Below are 16,692 nucleotides of genomic sequence, written 5' to 3'. Positions count from 1 at the left end.
TCTACACTTCCAGGCCCAACTCCCAGGGGCTACTGGCCTCTGAACCCCTCATTCCAACTGCAACCTCTGACTCATGGGAAATCAGTGTTTATTAGAAGGATTAGAAGGAAGGTTGGGGAACCAGCTCCTTTATGAAAGGAAACTGAGGGCTGCACCTGGAAACCCAGGCAGGAGCCCAGGGCAGCATCTATGGGGCCCCAATCTGGGGCATTTCACCCACTGCTCAGGTTCAACCTCAAGCCACTCTCTTAGGTGGCGGTGCGCGGCCTCGGCCATAGTTCTGAACAGCCCCTCGAGGCCCCAGCTTGGCTTGGGTCCCCCAGGGCCTGCCCTTGGCTTTTGGAGGCCTGTGGTCACGGCCACGGTCTGGCCTCCGCTGCTTCTTGCTTGGAGGCCTGGTGGACCGTCTCCGCTGGGCCTTTGGGAACATGTCTGTGAAGAAATACGGTGTCAGGGTCACCAGGGCAGGGACAGGTTCCAGTGCCCAGCTGAACTGATCCCTGCCAAGCACCTTCATCAGGCTCCTCGCCCACTGCTTGGCGGAAATATTCAGCTTCATCCTCCTCCTCCTGCTGGCCAGCCCTCTCTGCCTCTGGGGGGGCCCCAGGGTCCTCAGCATCACTATCGCCATCAGCCTCTGCCCGTGCCCGCTTCATGCCCGCCAGGCTCTTCTTCCTGGAGAGGAATGTTGGTCAGTGTAGCAGCCTGCACCAGGGACCTGCCTCACCCGTCGACCACACACCTGTGGGCCTCTCGCTGTTCCTGCTTACGCTGGACATTCTGGGCCTGCTGGTCCTGCCTCTGGGCCTTGAGCCGCAGCTTCTCCTCCTTGGCTGCCAGTATGGCCTGCAGCTCCTCCTCTGTCTTGTGCACTTAGAAGAAACAGTTCACCAAGATCCAGGTGTGCCCATTGCACCTAACAACCCTCCCTGGGGGGCCTCAGACCCCAGGCCCTGTGCCCGCCAGCCCTGACCTCACCGTAACTATGGAAGAGCACGTTCCCCTCCCCAACACCCTCCTGAATCTTGATAAGCTGCAGCGTCATCCGAGGTCCAATCTGGAGGGACATGGAGGAAGAGTCAGTCCTTCTTCAAGGCTGGGGCTGCTGGAGGAAGTCACCTCAGCCACCGAGCCTCACCTCAGTAAGCCTCACAGCGCTCTGCTGGGCCCGCATGTTGCCGCGCCCTGCAATGGCCTGGGGTAGCTCCGTAATGTTGTGTTCGCCATCGGGCTCTGCCTCACTCTCTGACAGTCCTGCACCCCTGTGCCATGGACACACAGCTCAGCAGGGAACCCCAGGCTCCTGGGGTCCCCTGGACCATGGTAGCCTCCCACTCTGCCCCTTCCTCACGTGGCCAACAGCTCGCTGATGTCCTGCAGGCGGCTCATGTTGGGGAATTTCTCTTGGAGAAGCTTCTTCATCCCACGACTTGCGCCCACAGGGACAACTTTGATGCTACTGCAGAGGCCGGAGTGAGTGAGGTGGGGGGTTAAGGGTCACAGAGTCAGGGGCCAGTCTTACCCTCTCCCATTTTCATGGTGCGTCAGGGCGTTTACTTTGAGACTGAGCAATCACTGAGCCTCAGTAGCAGCGTTGTCATCAGCCGCACACAGAGCAGCATACCCCTCCTACCTGCCCTCCCCCCGCCCAACCCTGTACTCACTAGTGGCGGAAATCCAGATCCTGGGAGTCAGGGTTGAAGTTGATGAGAAGGCAGCGCTTGATGGTATTCAGGTTCACCTGGAAAGGGCACGGCACCATGGCAGTTGCCTTTAGGCCTCATTGCATACTGGAGGCCAAGCCAGCCCTGTAGGGACTGATGGGGCTACAAGTGGTTTCCATGGACTGCTGGCTAGAAACCTGGTTTCAGCAACCACCAAGGCCGCCCACTCCCAACTCCCTGATGACCATATCTAACAAGCAGAATTTGAGGTCCACTGGTGCCAGGGCTTAGGAACTGTTGCTTTATAACTAACCTCAGACTAGTAACTTGTCAGCCTGTTTCCTTCTCTAAGGGGGATGGGGCATGACAACACAACATACACTGCTTAAACTAACATTCAAGAAAGCACCATGGGCCTGCGGACTGAAGGGTCCCAGGTTCGATTCCGGTCAAGGGCACATGCCCGGGTTGCGGGCTCGATCCCTAGTAGGGGATGTGCAGGAGGCAGCCGATCCATGATTCTCTCTTATCATTGACGATTCTTTCTCTCTCCCCCTTTCTGTATGAAATCAATAAAGATATATTAAAAGAAAAAAAGAATATTGGCATTTTCCATCTGCCGTATGGGAAGGCAGTTCAAAGGGAGTCCCCATGACATACAATGCAAGTGAGACTTGATTTTGGGAGTCAGAACTCTCAGCCTCAGTGTTGGGAGGTGAGGACTGAGCAGTCAACTCTAGGGCCTGTGTGGTACCTGCTACCTGCGCCATCCACCCACATCTCCCACCACCCAGGCCCTGCCCACCTTGTGCACGTTGATGGAGGGGAACAGGTTCTGGAACATAGTAGCCATGAGCTTCACGTGCATGCCAAGGGGGCCGAAGCTGTTGAGCACCAGGAGGGGAGGATGGGTGAATTGCTGCTCATGCATGCGGTGGCGGCGCAGCGAGGAGACCACGTCACGTGTCAATGTGTACTGCAGGGTGGGGTGAGGAGTGGGTGACCACCAACCACACATGGTTGGAGTCATTCCCCAACCCAGCTCCTGCCCCACATGGTTCTCATTACCACCTCTGAGCCTTACCTTGTTGACCCGGAAAGTCAAGGTGGGACCTCCTGGGAGGCGCATCAGCTTCTACAGAAGGAAGGACCAATGAGGGTGGAGGCATCCAGGTAGGGAGCAGGAGTGGGAACCTTTGCCCCATCTCTTCAGAGCGTTTACTTTGAAGCCAGAATCATGGCAGTTCAGAGGCATATGGGTTCATCAAGAGAGCTGGGGGAGAAGCAGGGTATGGGGGAGATGGGTACAGGAATCCACTCACAAAGTAGATATTAGTCTCCGTTTTGCTCAGTATCAGGAAATGTGTGACCCCAAGGGGCCCAGCCACTGCCACACAATCCTTCAGAGAATTTTTCTTTCGTATCTGGATATTAGAAAAATAAAGAAATGATCAAAGACTATAAACTCTTTTGAGCAAATACTATAAACTTAAAACTGTTATGCCCTTTCTTGCATCTAATTTTTCTGAAAAGAGGGTGAGAGGGGAGTGGAATGCTCTTGGCCTTGTCTAGAGCACTGCCTCTAGAATTCGAGTGCTGCCCCTGTCCCTTGCTTACTGTGCATCGCCCCCTTTTGCAAATGAGCCAACCAAAGGCCAGCGAGGTTACTTAACTTGCTGCAGGCCTTTGAGACAAGTCAAGTTTCCAACTAAACTTTGCTGATTCCAGAGTCCCCTCTTAACCACAAACTTCAGGTACCCAGCCAAGCCCTAAGCTGAGTGCGTTCATGCACTCCCTCGCTGCTGCAAAGCTGAGAGGCAGGGGCGATGGTCCCCATAAGGGACCATTTCTCTAGCCAAGGAAAATGAGGCCCCGCGGGGTTGGCGGCAGCCTCAAAGGGCAGTAAAAGTGGGCTGGAGGGTGCAGACCTGTAGGCGGGTGGCGGTGAGCGGCTCCATGACCCGCCGTAGGTCCAGGCTGAGCTGCCGGACGCCGCGACCCGCGCGGCCCCGGGCGAACACGAACGAGTGTGGCTGCGCGGCGTAGGCCTCGAGGTTGCGTTGTTGAGCCTGGGCGCGTGCGCGCTTCTGGTGCCGGGACTACGGCGAGAAGTGAGAGGTGAGCCCTGTGGATTCCGCGGGGTCCCCGCCCGTGCTGCCCGCCTCCCGGGCCGCCGCACTCACCCGCCCCGACTGCCCCATGCTGGCGTCTACTCCACGAGGACCTTCCGCTGGCCGCTTCCGGCGCCGTGCCGTTCACTTCCGGCACTGGAGTGGCGGTCACGTGAGGCGTCGCTGTGTGATGACGTCACCACATGGGTATATGTATTTACCAGATAGCGTGGCGGGGGTGGGGAAATCATTGATGTATTGCTACGGAGACACTTGGTGCCTGTTTCTATGGAAACCGGGGCGGGGCCGCGCGGCTCCGGGAGCTCTTGAGCGCTCTGAGAAATGAAGCTCAGGTTCGAATCCCGCCTTGGTCATTTCCGCCAGCGGTGCGATTTGAGAACCAATTTCTGCACCCCGAGGCTTCTAATGTATCCTAAAGTGAATATGATAAATCATTTAAGTCCTGACCCGTGAATTAAGAGAGACGATTTATGCACAGTTCTTGGCACACTGGCACCAGGCACTTGGGGAGCAACCAGAAAAGGGGGTAGCGCCATGGCCGATTACTCATTTGGGCCCCCAGCTCCTGAGGGCCAGCTGTCCTCCCCAGAGGGTCTTGTCTGCGCACCGGCTGAGGATGGAAACTCCACATCACCTCTGGAAACTCAAAGCAATTCGGCGTTTGGTGAAAAATTAATCTCCGGTTTCCGCTCAAAGCCCCAGTCTTGGCCTCAAGCCTCTGGCTTCTTCCACAGAATCTTGGGGTGAGGGGAAGGGATGCCCCCCAACATGTCTCTCCCCGTACCATTTGCTTCCTCTCCCATCTGCCTTCCCTCCCCCATTTGCCTTCCTTCTTCCTCTGTCTCCCCCTCCCCAATTCTTCCCCCACTTTGTCTCCTCCTCCCCATCTCTGTCTCCTTCCTGTCTCTCCCTCTTCCCCAACTTTGTTTCTGCCATCAATTCTCTCTTTCATTATTTCTAAGTTTCCATCTTTCTCCTCTCTGTCTCTGTCCCTATCCCCATTTCTCTCAGATCCTCTCTCTCCAGACTCCCCATTTCCCTCATGTCTCTCCCCTTCCCTGTCTTTCAGACTCTCCCTTATGTCAGCCTCTCTGTCACTTAGGAGATTTTTTTCTCTCTCTGCTGCCAGTGGGGGAAACTGGAAGGGGCTGCGGGTGGGGGGGCCCAGTCCAGGCTGGAGCCCAGCTTGGCAGCCTCTCTTAGATCTGGGAGGACCATTTCCTCTTTCAGCCCAGGAGTCCACTTGGGTTGCTAGTTGAGGACAGTAGGAACGTGGGAAAGGCTGCTGGTGGAGGAGGCCTTCGCACGGGTTGCAGATCCCAGACCTGTGCTCTGGAGGCTCTGCGTGAGTCTTTTTGTACCCCTGAAAAATGGCTGTATGATTACTTTTGCCTGTTTCTGTCCCTGCATGACTTGCCCAGTGTGAGGACGTGACAGTGTGTGTGGGGGACAATGGAAACATGTGCACCATGGTGTGGGTGGGGGCAGGTATGTGTCTCACTATACAACCCGGAGCACACTGATCTGCATCTCTGTGCTTGTCAGTGTGTGACCTCGTGTACCTGGGTGAGTATGTGTCTGGCACACAGGTACAGACACAATCAGTCCACAGGACCTTTCCCTTTAAGTAGTGATGTATATGTGTGTGTGTGAACATATTTTGAACACTGCTGCCTGAATCTGTGTCATGTTTCCAGTTATGTCTCTGGCAAAAGGCGTCTGTGTATGCACGGGCCAGGCAAATACCCAGACACACACGCACACACAGATTCTATCTGTCTATCTTTGCTGCTTTGTGCAGCGGTCTGCATGTCTTGTTATGTGCACAAGGGCGTGTGTGACTGTCGCGATATATATGTGCAAGTTTTGGAGCCAAGCTACTGGGTCAGATCCCACTGTGGACCCTTTTGGTCTGTGGGACCGTGAGCAAGTCACTCACCCTCTCTGAGGCTCAGTTTTCCCTGTTGCAAAATGAGGCTACGCATAGAAGCCCGCTCAGGTTGCAAGGATTAAATGAGATAAAGGTGTAAAGAGTTAGTCATGCCTAATACACAGCAGGTGCCACCGCAGAGGTTGGTTGTTGTCCTTTTCTGTGCGTGTTCATGTGTCTGTGTCTGTGTCTGATGCTGGATCTTCCCGGCTTCCTGGGGCCTGCAGCCTCCCACGCTCTGTGTCCTGCTAACAGGGGAAATGTCCAGGGCACTGACCTGTGTTATCAGGCTCTGGTGGCCTGGGCAGGAGGGTCTGGCAATTCGGCCTCAATTCTCATGCGGAAAATGCTAAATATTTACAGTTAGAGCTCCTGGGCTCAGTATCACAGCTCTAGTCCCAGGCTCTGATGGGGGGCTGGTAGGGTTGGGGGGTTACCAAGTCTCCTCCCCGCTGCTCTCCCACTGGCCTCTTCCCTTTCCCTGCTCAGAGGCCCCTGCTGGACCCTTGGCTCCTCCTCTGACTTCTGTGCCTGCTACGGGCCTCCTCGCTGGATTCAGGATCTTGGTTGTGAGAGGTGAGAGGGCAGGAGGGTGGCAGGGCCGGTGGAGGCTGATTCCGTCCTTTGGGAGACCTGGGCCTCTCCTTGGCTGGAGGGCTTCCCAGGCCTCCTCCTCACCTCAGGCTGAGATCCTGGTAGGCAGCGGGTGTTACACACTCTAGCTCCAGAGAAGGCAGTCCTTTTCTGTAGTGTGGGGCCTGGTGTCTTTGGGGGGGGGGGGAGGGCGGGGCTAGGAGAGGACCCTGCTCCCTGCTCTGCCCTTGGAAGCTCCTGCTTGATGTGTAAGTTTATTTTTTTAAAATATATTTTTTATTGATTTTTTACAGAGAGGAAGGGAGAGGGATAGTTAGAAACATCAATGAGAGAGAAACATCGATCAGCTGCCTCCTGCACACCCCCTACTGAGGATGTGCCCGCAACCAAGGTACATGCCCTTGACTGGTATAGAACCCGGGACCCTTCAGTCCGCAGGCTGACGCGCTATCCACTGAGCCAAACCGGTTAGGGCTTGATGTGTAAGTTTAGTCGTGAATGGGCCTTTTCCCAGCCCAGAACCCCTCCTGGTTCTCACAAGTTAGAGTAAAACCCAAGTCCTCCTGGAGGTTCTCAGGGTCCTGTGCACATTCCCCCCTCACCTCTCTATTCGTCCTTCCTTCTGCTCTCCCCCCCTCACTGTTCCAGCCACACAGGCCTCCCTGCTGTTCCTTGGGCATATCAAGCAAGCTCCCACCTCAGGGCTTGTGCACTGCTGTTCCCTTTGCCTGAATGCTCTGTCCCTTCTCTCTCTTCCTTCAGGTCTTCATTCAAGTGTCATCTTCTCTTTAAATAGAGGCCTGACTCTTCTATTTAAAACACTCACCCCAGCCCAGGATTCCCACCCCTTCCCTGCTTGAGGTTCCTTCTAAGCACTTATCACCCCCTGACCTATCCATTGTCCATTTTCCCAACCAGGATGTCAAGTTCATGAGGGCAGGGATTATGCCTGTGTTGGTCATGCCTGAGTCCCCATCGCTTGGAACGGCTCCTGGAACACAATAGGCACTCAAGGAGTGTTTGCTGAATGTGTGGATGAGGCAGTGTGTGTGACGATAAAGACCATGGGACATGTGCCTGTGTTGCCACCAGGAAGTGGGGTTTAGGTCATAGTAGAACTTAGCACAGATAGAGGTGATGTGTGGACACGTGAGATGTGTTCTGGGTTGGCAAGTGCACATGGGAGTCATGTGTGTCCCCATCTCAGAGGCTGTGAACCCAGGAATGAAGGCAGTGGGGCCCGTGTGTGGACCCTACAGGGTCAGAGGCAGGTGGCTACAAGTACACAACCTTGAGTGAGGACACGCATAGGAGGTCACCTGTGTAAATTGGGGAACACCTGGGGGACACAGCAGACCTGGGGCATGTGGGTGTTGGGGTGTGGGTGTGGCACCAGTTTTGACGAGGACATGGGAAATGGGGTGTCCACTACTAGACTGAGTTAGTGAGACTTGCCCCTCACCCCACCTCACCCCCTTCCAACCGTACTTCCTCTGCTTCAGTTCCAGCCTCCTGAGGTTCCTTTAATACATCAGGCGTGATCTAGCCTCAGGGCCTTTGCACATACGGTTCCCCCTGCTAGGGCTGCTCTTCTCCCCTAGACATCCCCATGGCTTCCTCCTTCTGGACTTTGTTCAAACGTCACCTCTCCAGCAGGTCTTCCCTCCTTTCAAATTGCCTCATGTCTCTCTGATCTTTAACTATCTTTAGCACTTAGTGCTATCTAAAACACCTTATTAATCTCATACTCTATTTTGTTCCTTGCACACCAGGCAGGAATTTTATTTTGTTTCCGACTATATTCCCAGCACCTTGCACTGAGGCTGGCACACAGTAGGCACTAGTGAATGCTCGTTGAACCAGTGCTGTCTCGCAGGATGCCTGGACTCAGTGGAGAGGCCTGGCCGGGATCCCATTGTTAGGTAGCCTCCAGCCTTGGGGGGAGAGGACAGAGGTGGGCATGTGTGGACCCGGAGCCACGCAGGTGTAAACACACGCATTGGGAGCAGTCGGATTTGGCCCGGCCTGAGAGTTGGGGGCGAGTCTGGGTTCCGGGGCCTCCCTCTCCTTCCCATCTGTTCTCTGCCTGCAGGTCCGCCATGCGGGCACCCGGACTGCGCACGCTGCAGCTGCTGCTCCTGCTGGGCGCATCCTGGGTGCGGGCGGGCGCCCCGCGCTGCACCTACACCTTCGTGCTACCCAAGCAGAAGTTCACGGGCGCCGTGTGTTGGAGCGGGCCGGCGGCCGCGCGCCCGGCAACGGAGGCCGTGAACGCCAGCGAGGTGGCGGCGCTGCGCGTGCGCGTGGGCCGCCATGAGGAGCTGCTGCGCGAACTTCAGCGGCTGGCGGCGGTGGACGGCGATGTGGCGGGCGAGGTGCGCGCGCTGCGCAAGGAGAGCCGCGGCCTGAGCACGCGCCTGGGCCAGCTGCGCACGCAGCTGCAGCACGAGGCGGGCGCGGACCCGGGCCCGGGGGCGGAGCCCGCGGCGGCGCTGGCCTTGCTCGGGGAGCGCGTGCTCAACGCATCCGCCGAGGCGCAGCGCGCAGCCGTCCGCTTTCATCAGCTGGACGTCAAGTTCCGAGAGCTGGCCCGGCTCGTCAGCCAGCAGAGTAGCCTTATTGCCCGCCTGGAGCGCCTGTGTCCGGGGGGCGCGGGCGGGCAGCAGCAGGTAACCCACGCGGTACCCCCGCAGCCACTTCCTGTGTGTGTTGCCTGGAAGATGGGCCTCCTGCAACCCCACGGTCTCTTATCTGCAGTTCCCAAATCCGAAAAGTTCCAAAACCCAGATTCCTACATTTCCTCCTACAATCCTTTGGGTCAAAACGCAACTGGTGGCTACTTAAAGTCTTTACTTATCCACTTCATATGAATATTCTTAGAATCCTTCAATCAAGCACATTATGTGGATAAAGACCAAAGATCCATGTTATGGAGGTGCTGTGTAATAATACAATACAGACTGTATATTACTGTTCTTAACTCCTGCCATATTGTACTGAATTTTGGAACGTGTCTGGACCTGGGTTTTGAATAAGAGATTGTTGCTCTGGGACAGTACCTACCTCACAGGGTTGTTGAAAGCATTCAGTATTACTCATTGCTGCAGGCACTCATTTTCACTTTAAAGAAAATGATTTGGAGGCAGGGATTGGTTAAGCTGTGCACACCAGATCAGGAATTTAAGCTCAACTCAGCCTGTCCTTGATAGCTAGAATTGGGCATTTGGGGAAGATCAATTCCTGCCCCTGCCTTACCTCCTACCCATCTGGATGCTGAGAGATTGAGATTGAGGAGCCCAAGGTGGCCTGGGCTGAGGGTTAATGCAATCACATGATTCTCTTGGTCACCCAGGTCCTGCCACCGCCCCTGGTGCCCGTGGTTCCGGTCAGTCTGGTGGGTGGCACCAGTGACAGCAGGTTAGACCCAGCCCCAGAGTCCCAGAGAGGCCAGACACTGAGACAGCAGGGGCCCTTGGCCTTTCCCTTACCTGCAGGGGACCCTGCTGTCCCCACCAAGCCAGCAGGTAAGATGAGGGCAGGGCTGTTGGGGGTGTGATGAACCAGGGTTTTACTGGTATATTCCTCTCACAGTGAGAGGACTGAAGGAAATACTTTTAATCCTGGTGACTGAACAAAGGGCTGTGGCTCTTACTCTGATAAAAACCAAAATTCTTACTCTGGTATGAAAACAGGAAAGGAGGCACTTTTATTTTAATGAGGGGTCAGGGAATTTAAGACTGCTATTTTGGTGAGAATATGAGCTGGTTCAGAGGGCCATGTTCAGGACTTATTCTGGTGAGGAGACCATTTTACCATGATTTAAGAACTCCAGGATCTACATGTGCTGTAGTGAGAGAAGAATGACTCAGTCTTATTCAGGTAAGGAAATCGGTACTGGAGCGCTTATTCTGATGAGTGAATGGAAGAGACAAGATTGCTATTCTGGTGAGGGGACCTGTGTAAATTAGGACTTTTATTCCAATAAGGGGTTGGTTGGTCCAGGCTGTACTTACCCCATATCTCTGTGCCCACAGGCCCATGGCAAGATTGTGCAGAGGCACACCGGGCAGGCCATGGGCAGAGTGGAGTGTATGAGCTGCGACTGGGCCGGCATGTGGTGTCAGCATGGTGTGAGCAACAGCTGGAGGGTGGAGGCTGGACTGTGATCCAGAGGCGGCAAGATGGTTCAGTTAACTTTTTCACTACCTGGCAGCACTACAAGGTGAGCGCAGGTAGGTAGGGGCAGGGCTGGGCAGGGAAGGGGACCTGCTCCTAACTTCCTGACTTCCCTGCCAGGCGGGTTTTGGGCAGCCTGATGGGGAATACTGGCTGGGCCTTGAACCTGTGCATCAGCTGACCAGCCGTGGGGACAATGAGCTTCTGGTGCTCCTGGAGGATTGGGGAGGCCGCGGTGCACGTGCCCACTATGATGGTTTCTCCTTGGAGCCTGAGAGTGACCACTACCGCCTACGGCTTGGCCAGTACCATGGAGATGCGGGGGACTCTCTTTCCTGGCACAATGACAAGCCTTTCAGCACCGTGGATAGGGACCGAGACTCCTATTCTGGTAAGGACCTCTTATTGGGGTGTGGGGGGATGGAGGGAAGGGAAGGGCGGGGAGTAAGGGAGATGGTACTTCTAGTCAAAGAATGGAAGGGATGGGTAAGATTTCTCTCTGGTAAGGGTATGCAAGAGAACAGAGGACAGGACTCCTGTTCTGGTGAAAGGCAGGGCAAGCATGGGGTGAGTATGGGGGCAGTGTATGAGAGCTAGGACTCTTATTCTAGAAAGAAAGTAGCGATTTTTTTCCCTGGTAAAGGAATGAGAGGTAGAGATCCTAGTTTGCAGAAAGGATAGGAAAAGTGTGACTTGTACTTTGGTAAGGGGATAGGGAAGGAATTAAGGCCATTACTCTGAAGAAGTGGCGGCGGGGGGCCGGGGCAGGGGGCAGGAGGCAGGGGATGCCTGGTTAAAGCCTTGCACTAGTGAGGTACTGGTAGAAGTTTTTATTATGGTGAGAGGACATAGACTCTCTCTCTCCCCTCAGGTAACTGTGCCCTGTACCACCGGGGAGGCTGGTGGTACCATGCCTGTGCCCACTCCAACCTCAATGGTGTGTGGCACCATGGTGGCCACTACCGCAACCGCTACCAGGACGGTGTCTACTGGGCTGAGTTTCGAGGCGGGGCTTACTCTCTCAAGAAGGTGGCCATGCTTATCCGGCCCCTGAGGCTGTGACCATCTGTTCCCCAGGGGATGTTTGTCAGCAGGAGCCCAAGTTGTCCTGGCCACACCTCCTTTATGGTTCAGTGTGAGCCATGTCCCACAGACCTTCCCATTGTGGACCTGCTCCCCAGGACCCTGAAAGTAGGACCCAGGAACCCCCCTGCCAACTTCTCCAACCCATGTGGCTCCCCAAGGGCACTTAGATCGCGGTTTGAGCTCATATTTTATAACAACACAAAATATCTACAGACTGTGTCTGGTTTGCATCCACACCTGGTACGGGTCACTCCCGGTGCCCACCCTCCTCCTCCTCTTCCTCCTCCTCCTTCAGGTCCTCCAGGATGAGGTTGTCCAGGTGTTCTAGGAGGCTCCCCTGGCTCAGGCAGGTGCCCACTGTGGAGCCACTGCTGATATGGAGGTTGCTGGGGTGCAGGACTTTGGGCAGGTGGTTCTGCTTCCGGCTCTTGGGGTGTGCGCAGGAAGTCCCAGGCACATGGGGCTCTGGGAAGGGAGGGGTTCTGAGGTCCTGGAGCTTGAGGTCACATGAGACTCTGGGGACAAGGGGGCTGAGGCCAAGGGGGCTCTGGGGAGGGAAGGGGCTGAGGATACAGACTCAGAGCTACAGGAAATTCAGACGTGAAAGTCACAGGTGTCAAAGCCACAGGAGACCCAGGGACATGGGCATCACCTGAGACTTCAGAAGACAAAACAGGAACCAAGAATACAGAGCCTCATGCGCAAGACCATGGAAGGTGGCTGATGCAATGGGAGGTGGTGTTGGAGGCCACAGAGACTCGGGAAGAAGGGGCTGATGCCATGGGAAGTGGCAATGGGGACTGAGACCTTGGTACTTAAGACCCCAGAAGTTGATGTCCTAGAAGTAAAAGCCAAGTAGACTACCCAGAGTTGGGGGAGGCCATGCCAGGTCCTTACCTCGCCGGTTGAAGCAGTCAGCAGCTGAGCAGGAGTGGGTGTGGGTGCTGCGGTGATCTGTGTCCCGGTCCCAGCGCGGAGGGAGGATCCGTGTTGGATACACCGGAAAGCCACACCCATAACAAGGGGATGGGGACCCCATCTGTGCCCAGCCCCTGTGGGCAGGCAGGGCCATGAGGGTGAGGGTGAAGCTGGGATGCAGTGGGGCCAGGGCAGGGAGGGCAGGGCTGGGGTGGGGCAGGACTGAGGGGTGGGGTGGGGGTCAGCACCCTCACCGGAAGTTGTGCCTACACTTGGGGCAGTGGAACTCAGCCACACCCCACATCTTGTCACAGGGTACTGGCTCATAGCGCTTTCGGCATCTCCTGCACCGAGACACCTGTGGGTGTGGAGAAGGGTGTAGGCTTATTCTCAGAAGAGAACTCTGGTAGCTTGATATTGGCCATAGTGGGAATAGTTACACCATGGAAAGTGGTAAAACACTACAAACCTAGGGTCCATCCCAGGCCTATGCTTCAAGAGTTAGTTCTTAAGCGTTTACCAGGAGCACATCACTGGTCAGGGGGGTTCAGAAGCCAGATTTGGGGTTGTGGTCTCAGAGTCAGCTTTGATTTCTGTGGTAGCTGTCAAACTGTGGAGTCAGAGCTCTGGGGTAAAGGCTGAGCTCAAGTTGGAGGTCAGAGGTCCAGCTCAGGGTTGGGAATTGGGGATGAGCTCTCAGAGGCTGAACATCTGAATTCAGAGCTTCAGCTGCTGAGGATGGGGGACATGACAGAGTCAAGGAGTCAAGGCCCGGGGTTGGGTTATCACCTCCTTCCGCTGAGGCACTCGGCGCCACCAGACATGGTCACAGGAGGAGCAGGCAAACTGCCGTTCCACGGCAGGGATAAGGTCTTCCTGGGCACGTTGGAACATGCGTAGGTTGGCTTCCGTCAGCGGCAGGAGGGAGGTTGCCACTGCCTGTGGAACGGGGGTGGTGGGGTGGTGGTGAGAACGAGAGGGTGGTCACCCCTCCTCCACCAACATAAACGTATGTCAGTTCTACTCCCAACAGATACGCGCCCTGGTGCCCCTATGATGTCCCTCTCTCTCCCCCATGGATGTCCTCCCTGCTCCACCTCCCCCATTCCCAGATACTGGACTCACCTGGATGTCTTGGTCCTGCTTCATGTCTTCTGGTGGGTCCTGGGTGGAGATACCAGGGGCAGAGGCTGGGGATTCAGCTCAGGCCTCTTTCGCCTTGTTTGTTGGGGGAGGGTCCTGGCCCCATATAAGAATAGAGTGCCCCTAACTCACAAGGAGCTGATGGAGCAGCAGTCACTGAGAGCCAGGTGCATGACCCCAGCTATCCTTATGCAGTTCTGAGAGGTGAGCATACTTGTTATCTTCATTGTTCAGATGGGGAAACTGAGACCCAGAGCCAGGAGAGAGCTTGCCTGAGATCACCCTGAGAGAGCAGTGAAGCAGGCCTGGACCCCGTGCTCCCATCCCGCTTGCAAATGCCACACACTCGTTGGCATTGGGGCAGGTGGCCTCTCTGAGGCCCTGCTGCTTTAGGCTGAGCGTTCCAGCTCTGGGTTCAGACAGAAGCAGGTCCCACCCCCTGGCTCCATTACTTGCAGCTGTGGGAATGTGGCCAAGCCACCCCTCTGCATCCCTAATGAGGGGCATCTCAGAGCTCAGACCCTGGCTCTGGGTGGCTGGGGTTCAAATCCCAGCTGCCACCTGCATGCTGCGTAATCCTGGCCAGTGACTTCATCACTCTGTGTCTCCGTTTCCTCATCCGTAAAACGACAATAAATAATAGGACTTGTCTCATGGGGCCACTGTGGCAATGAAATGAGCCAACAGGTAAAATTCCTGGAGTCCTGTCGCAAGGGAAGTGCTCAATCAATGCTACTCTTTGCTATTATTATTTAAAAATAGGTTTTTATTGATTTTAGAGAGAGGCGAGAGGGAGAGAGAGAAACATTGATGTGAGAGAGAAACATCAATCGGTTGCCTCCCGTATGCACCCTGACTGGGGACGGAACCTGGGCATGTGCCCTGACTGGGAATTGAACTGGAGACCTTTTGGTGCACAGGGCAATGCTCAGTCAACTGAGTCACACCAGCCAGGGCTCGTTGCTATTATTTTTTTTATCATACTCTTTATAGGTATAAATGCAAGAGTATAATACATATTTTATTATACTCTTTAACAACTCTATGCTGGGCCTTTCAGGCAGGCAAAATCCACAGTGCATCAGCTACCAAAGCCATCCAGAGGGCAAAGTGGCTATGATGTTCCTGTGCCTCAAAGCCTTTCATTCATTCACTCATTCATTCATTCAACACATGAGCTCCTCTGCCCCTCTCTCTCTTCCCCCATCTCCTGCTCATCCCAGCCTGTTTGCGTTCCTTTGCCCAGCCATTCCCTCTTCCAGGAAGACCGTTTCTGACGCCTCCATTCCCAGGGATCACTGGTCTTCAGCCTTGAAGAGTTGGCAACATCCCCTCCAGGAAGCTCTCCCTGACCCTAGGCCCTCCATGATGATAATAACTTAATCCTGGCTCCCTCACTGCCTAGTTTCATGTCTCTCTCCCCCATTTAATACCATCAGCATGTAATGAACATCTGTTTGCAGGCTCCCTGCAACTGAGAAGTGAGTAAGTAAATGTGGTTGGACCATGAGCTGTGACGTGGCAGTGCACTGAGGGGCTCGCCATGGACGGGCTGGGTTCCCCCTGTTCTCCCTCTCCAGTTACCCTGTCCTTTGAGGAGAGGGAGGCAGTTTACCTGGGCATCCAGGTCATGACTCAGTTCCTGTCCATCTTTCTGCTTTACTCCTGGTGGGGAGAGTAAGTGTAAGTGAAGGACCCTTGAAAGATCTTGTGGGAGTTTCAGGTCCCCAGACTCTCCCCAAGAGAGGATCTCAAGGCCTCTTTCTACCTTCCTTAGACCATGCTCCCCTTCCCCCCGCGGGGAATCCCCACCAGGCTGGGGACCCCGGCCTGCCCGCCCGCTCACCGTACACGATGGAGCGGCCCACTCCAGTGTGGTCGCTGCCAAATTTCCTCATCAGAGTCCCCGCCTTCCTGGAGGAGACCTTCCCATGAAACTTCTCCCGGAGGCGCCTGACGCTCTTCTCCAGCTGGGGTGGGGACAGGGGGGCTCCGATGGGGCAAGGAGGAGAACCACTGCCCTTCCCCCATTTCTAGACATCCTTCTCCCGGCCTGAACTTGACCCTTAGTTTTGGCCTCCGAACCTCCCATCTCCATCCTCCATGGCATTTCCTGGAAAAAGCCAAAGTCCCCACTGGACACTGGGGGAGGGTGCGGACTGGGGCAAGCTTCCCAGGCTCAGAGGGAGGCCAGCCAGGTATCCCCTGGCCTTTGACCCTTGACCCTGCGGCCCCCGCTTTTCGTCGAGGCGACCTTATTTCGCTCTGGGGGAGGGGGCCGTCACTCTCCTTCCTGAGGGGGGTGGGGAGTGGGGACACGCGCCAGCGGGGAAAGGTCTGCGCTTCGGATGGAGTCCCCAGGAAGTGCGAAGCCCCCTCCGCGGCCATGGTCCCTCCTCGGCATCTTTCGCGGGTCCCCGGCCCAGCCGTAGTCATCTCCTACCTCCACACCTTCCTGAGACATGGTGGCGACCGCGCAGGTACCCGCGAGGGTCCGCACTGCGCGCTCCGCGCCCCCCTACTAGGACGAGCCCGGCGGTCCAGCAGCGCGCAGAGCAGGGGGAGGGGCTCCGGGCAGGCTCCGCCCTTCCTTCCCTTTCGCTTTCGATGGGTGGGTGGTGGGGGGGGGGGAGGATGTAGCGCTTGCCCCGCCCTGGCTCCGCCTCTGCTCTTGCGCCCCAAACCCCGGAGGGCTGCTGGGGTCTGTACCCTGCGGCGGAGCGCGCAGACCTCGGGTTGGGGGAGGCGGCGCGGCCTCTGCGGTCGGTCACATGTCCCCACGCTGCGCGGGGTCCGCGTCTTCACGTCCCTCGTGGGGGCGGGGCCGAATCCCAAGGCCGCGGCGGGTATACGCGCCCCCGCCCCCTCAAGCTCTTGGTCCCTCAGTTCCTCGCCCTTTCCCCTCCCCCAGGGATCAGGCGGTAATGAGGACCTGGACCCCTACCTCTTTCTTGAGTCTCTGGCCAGGTTCCCTCTAAACCTCAGTGTACTCCTCTGTAAAATGGGGATGATAATAATGACTACATCCTACGTGTGTGTATATTTGCCA

General features: G+C 56.0%; 3 protein-coding genes across 4 annotated transcripts; 1 reads left to right on the top strand and 2 right to left on the bottom strand.

Annotated features, from left to right (window-relative positions):
• Window positions 1–71: 71 nt before the first annotated feature.
• Window positions 72–3,938, bottom strand: LOC308252062 (suppressor of SWI4 1 homolog). The gene is made up of 12 exons (XM_080676026.1): window positions 3,848–3,938; window positions 3,593–3,763; window positions 2,987–3,088; window positions 2,749–2,799; window positions 2,470–2,640; window positions 1,665–1,741; window positions 1,352–1,459; window positions 1,139–1,262; window positions 979–1,057; window positions 743–872; window positions 512–675; window positions 72–432 (listed from the first exon to the last, which is right to left on the bottom strand). Exons 1-12 carry the CDS (start codon window positions 3,863–3,865, stop codon window positions 236–238), a joined length of 1,392 nt encoding a protein of 463 aa, XP_080532152.1. The 5' UTR covers window positions 3,866–3,938; the 3' UTR covers window positions 72–235.
• Window positions 3,939–5,049: 1,111 nt separating this feature from the next.
• Window positions 5,050–11,795, top strand: ANGPTL6 (angiopoietin like 6). 2 transcript variants are annotated; one of them, XM_080676023.1, is made up of 7 exons: window positions 5,050–5,141; window positions 6,216–6,302; window positions 8,413–8,989; window positions 9,673–9,844; window positions 10,355–10,542; window positions 10,617–10,887; window positions 11,368–11,795. In XM_080676023.1, the coding sequence occupies exons 3-7, from the start codon at window positions 8,420–8,422 to the stop codon at window positions 11,556–11,558; spliced, it is 1,392 nt and encodes a 463-aa protein (XP_080532149.1). In that variant the 5' UTR covers window positions 5,050–5,141; window positions 6,216–6,302; window positions 8,413–8,419; the 3' UTR covers window positions 11,559–11,795. The 2 variants fall into 2 exon arrangements, with proteins under 2 accessions (XP_080532149.1, XP_080532150.1); XM_080676024.1 differs by lacking the exon at window positions 5,050–5,141 and having other exon boundaries at window positions 6,285–6,302; window positions 8,413–8,695; window positions 11,368–11,793.
• On the bottom strand, window positions 11,313–16,451 carry SHFL (shiftless antiviral inhibitor of ribosomal frameshifting). Its single transcript, XM_080676025.1, has 8 exons — window positions 16,087–16,451; window positions 15,490–15,613; window positions 15,259–15,308; window positions 13,626–13,664; window positions 13,290–13,439; window positions 12,755–12,858; window positions 12,480–12,634; window positions 11,313–12,047 (listed from the first exon to the last, which is right to left on the bottom strand). The coding sequence occupies exons 1-8, from the start codon at window positions 16,105–16,107 to the stop codon at window positions 11,830–11,832; spliced, it is 861 nt and encodes a 286-aa protein (XP_080532151.1). The 5' UTR covers window positions 16,108–16,451; the 3' UTR covers window positions 11,313–11,829.
• Between the last annotated feature and the right edge of the window lie 241 nt (window positions 16,452–16,692).

This window comes from Plecotus auritus (assembly GCF_963455305.1).
Source record: "Plecotus auritus genome assembly, chromosome: 6".
NCBI lineage: Eukaryota > Metazoa > Chordata > Mammalia > Chiroptera > Vespertilionidae > Plecotus > Plecotus auritus.
This window is presented reverse-complemented; position numbering and strand designations above follow the sequence as displayed.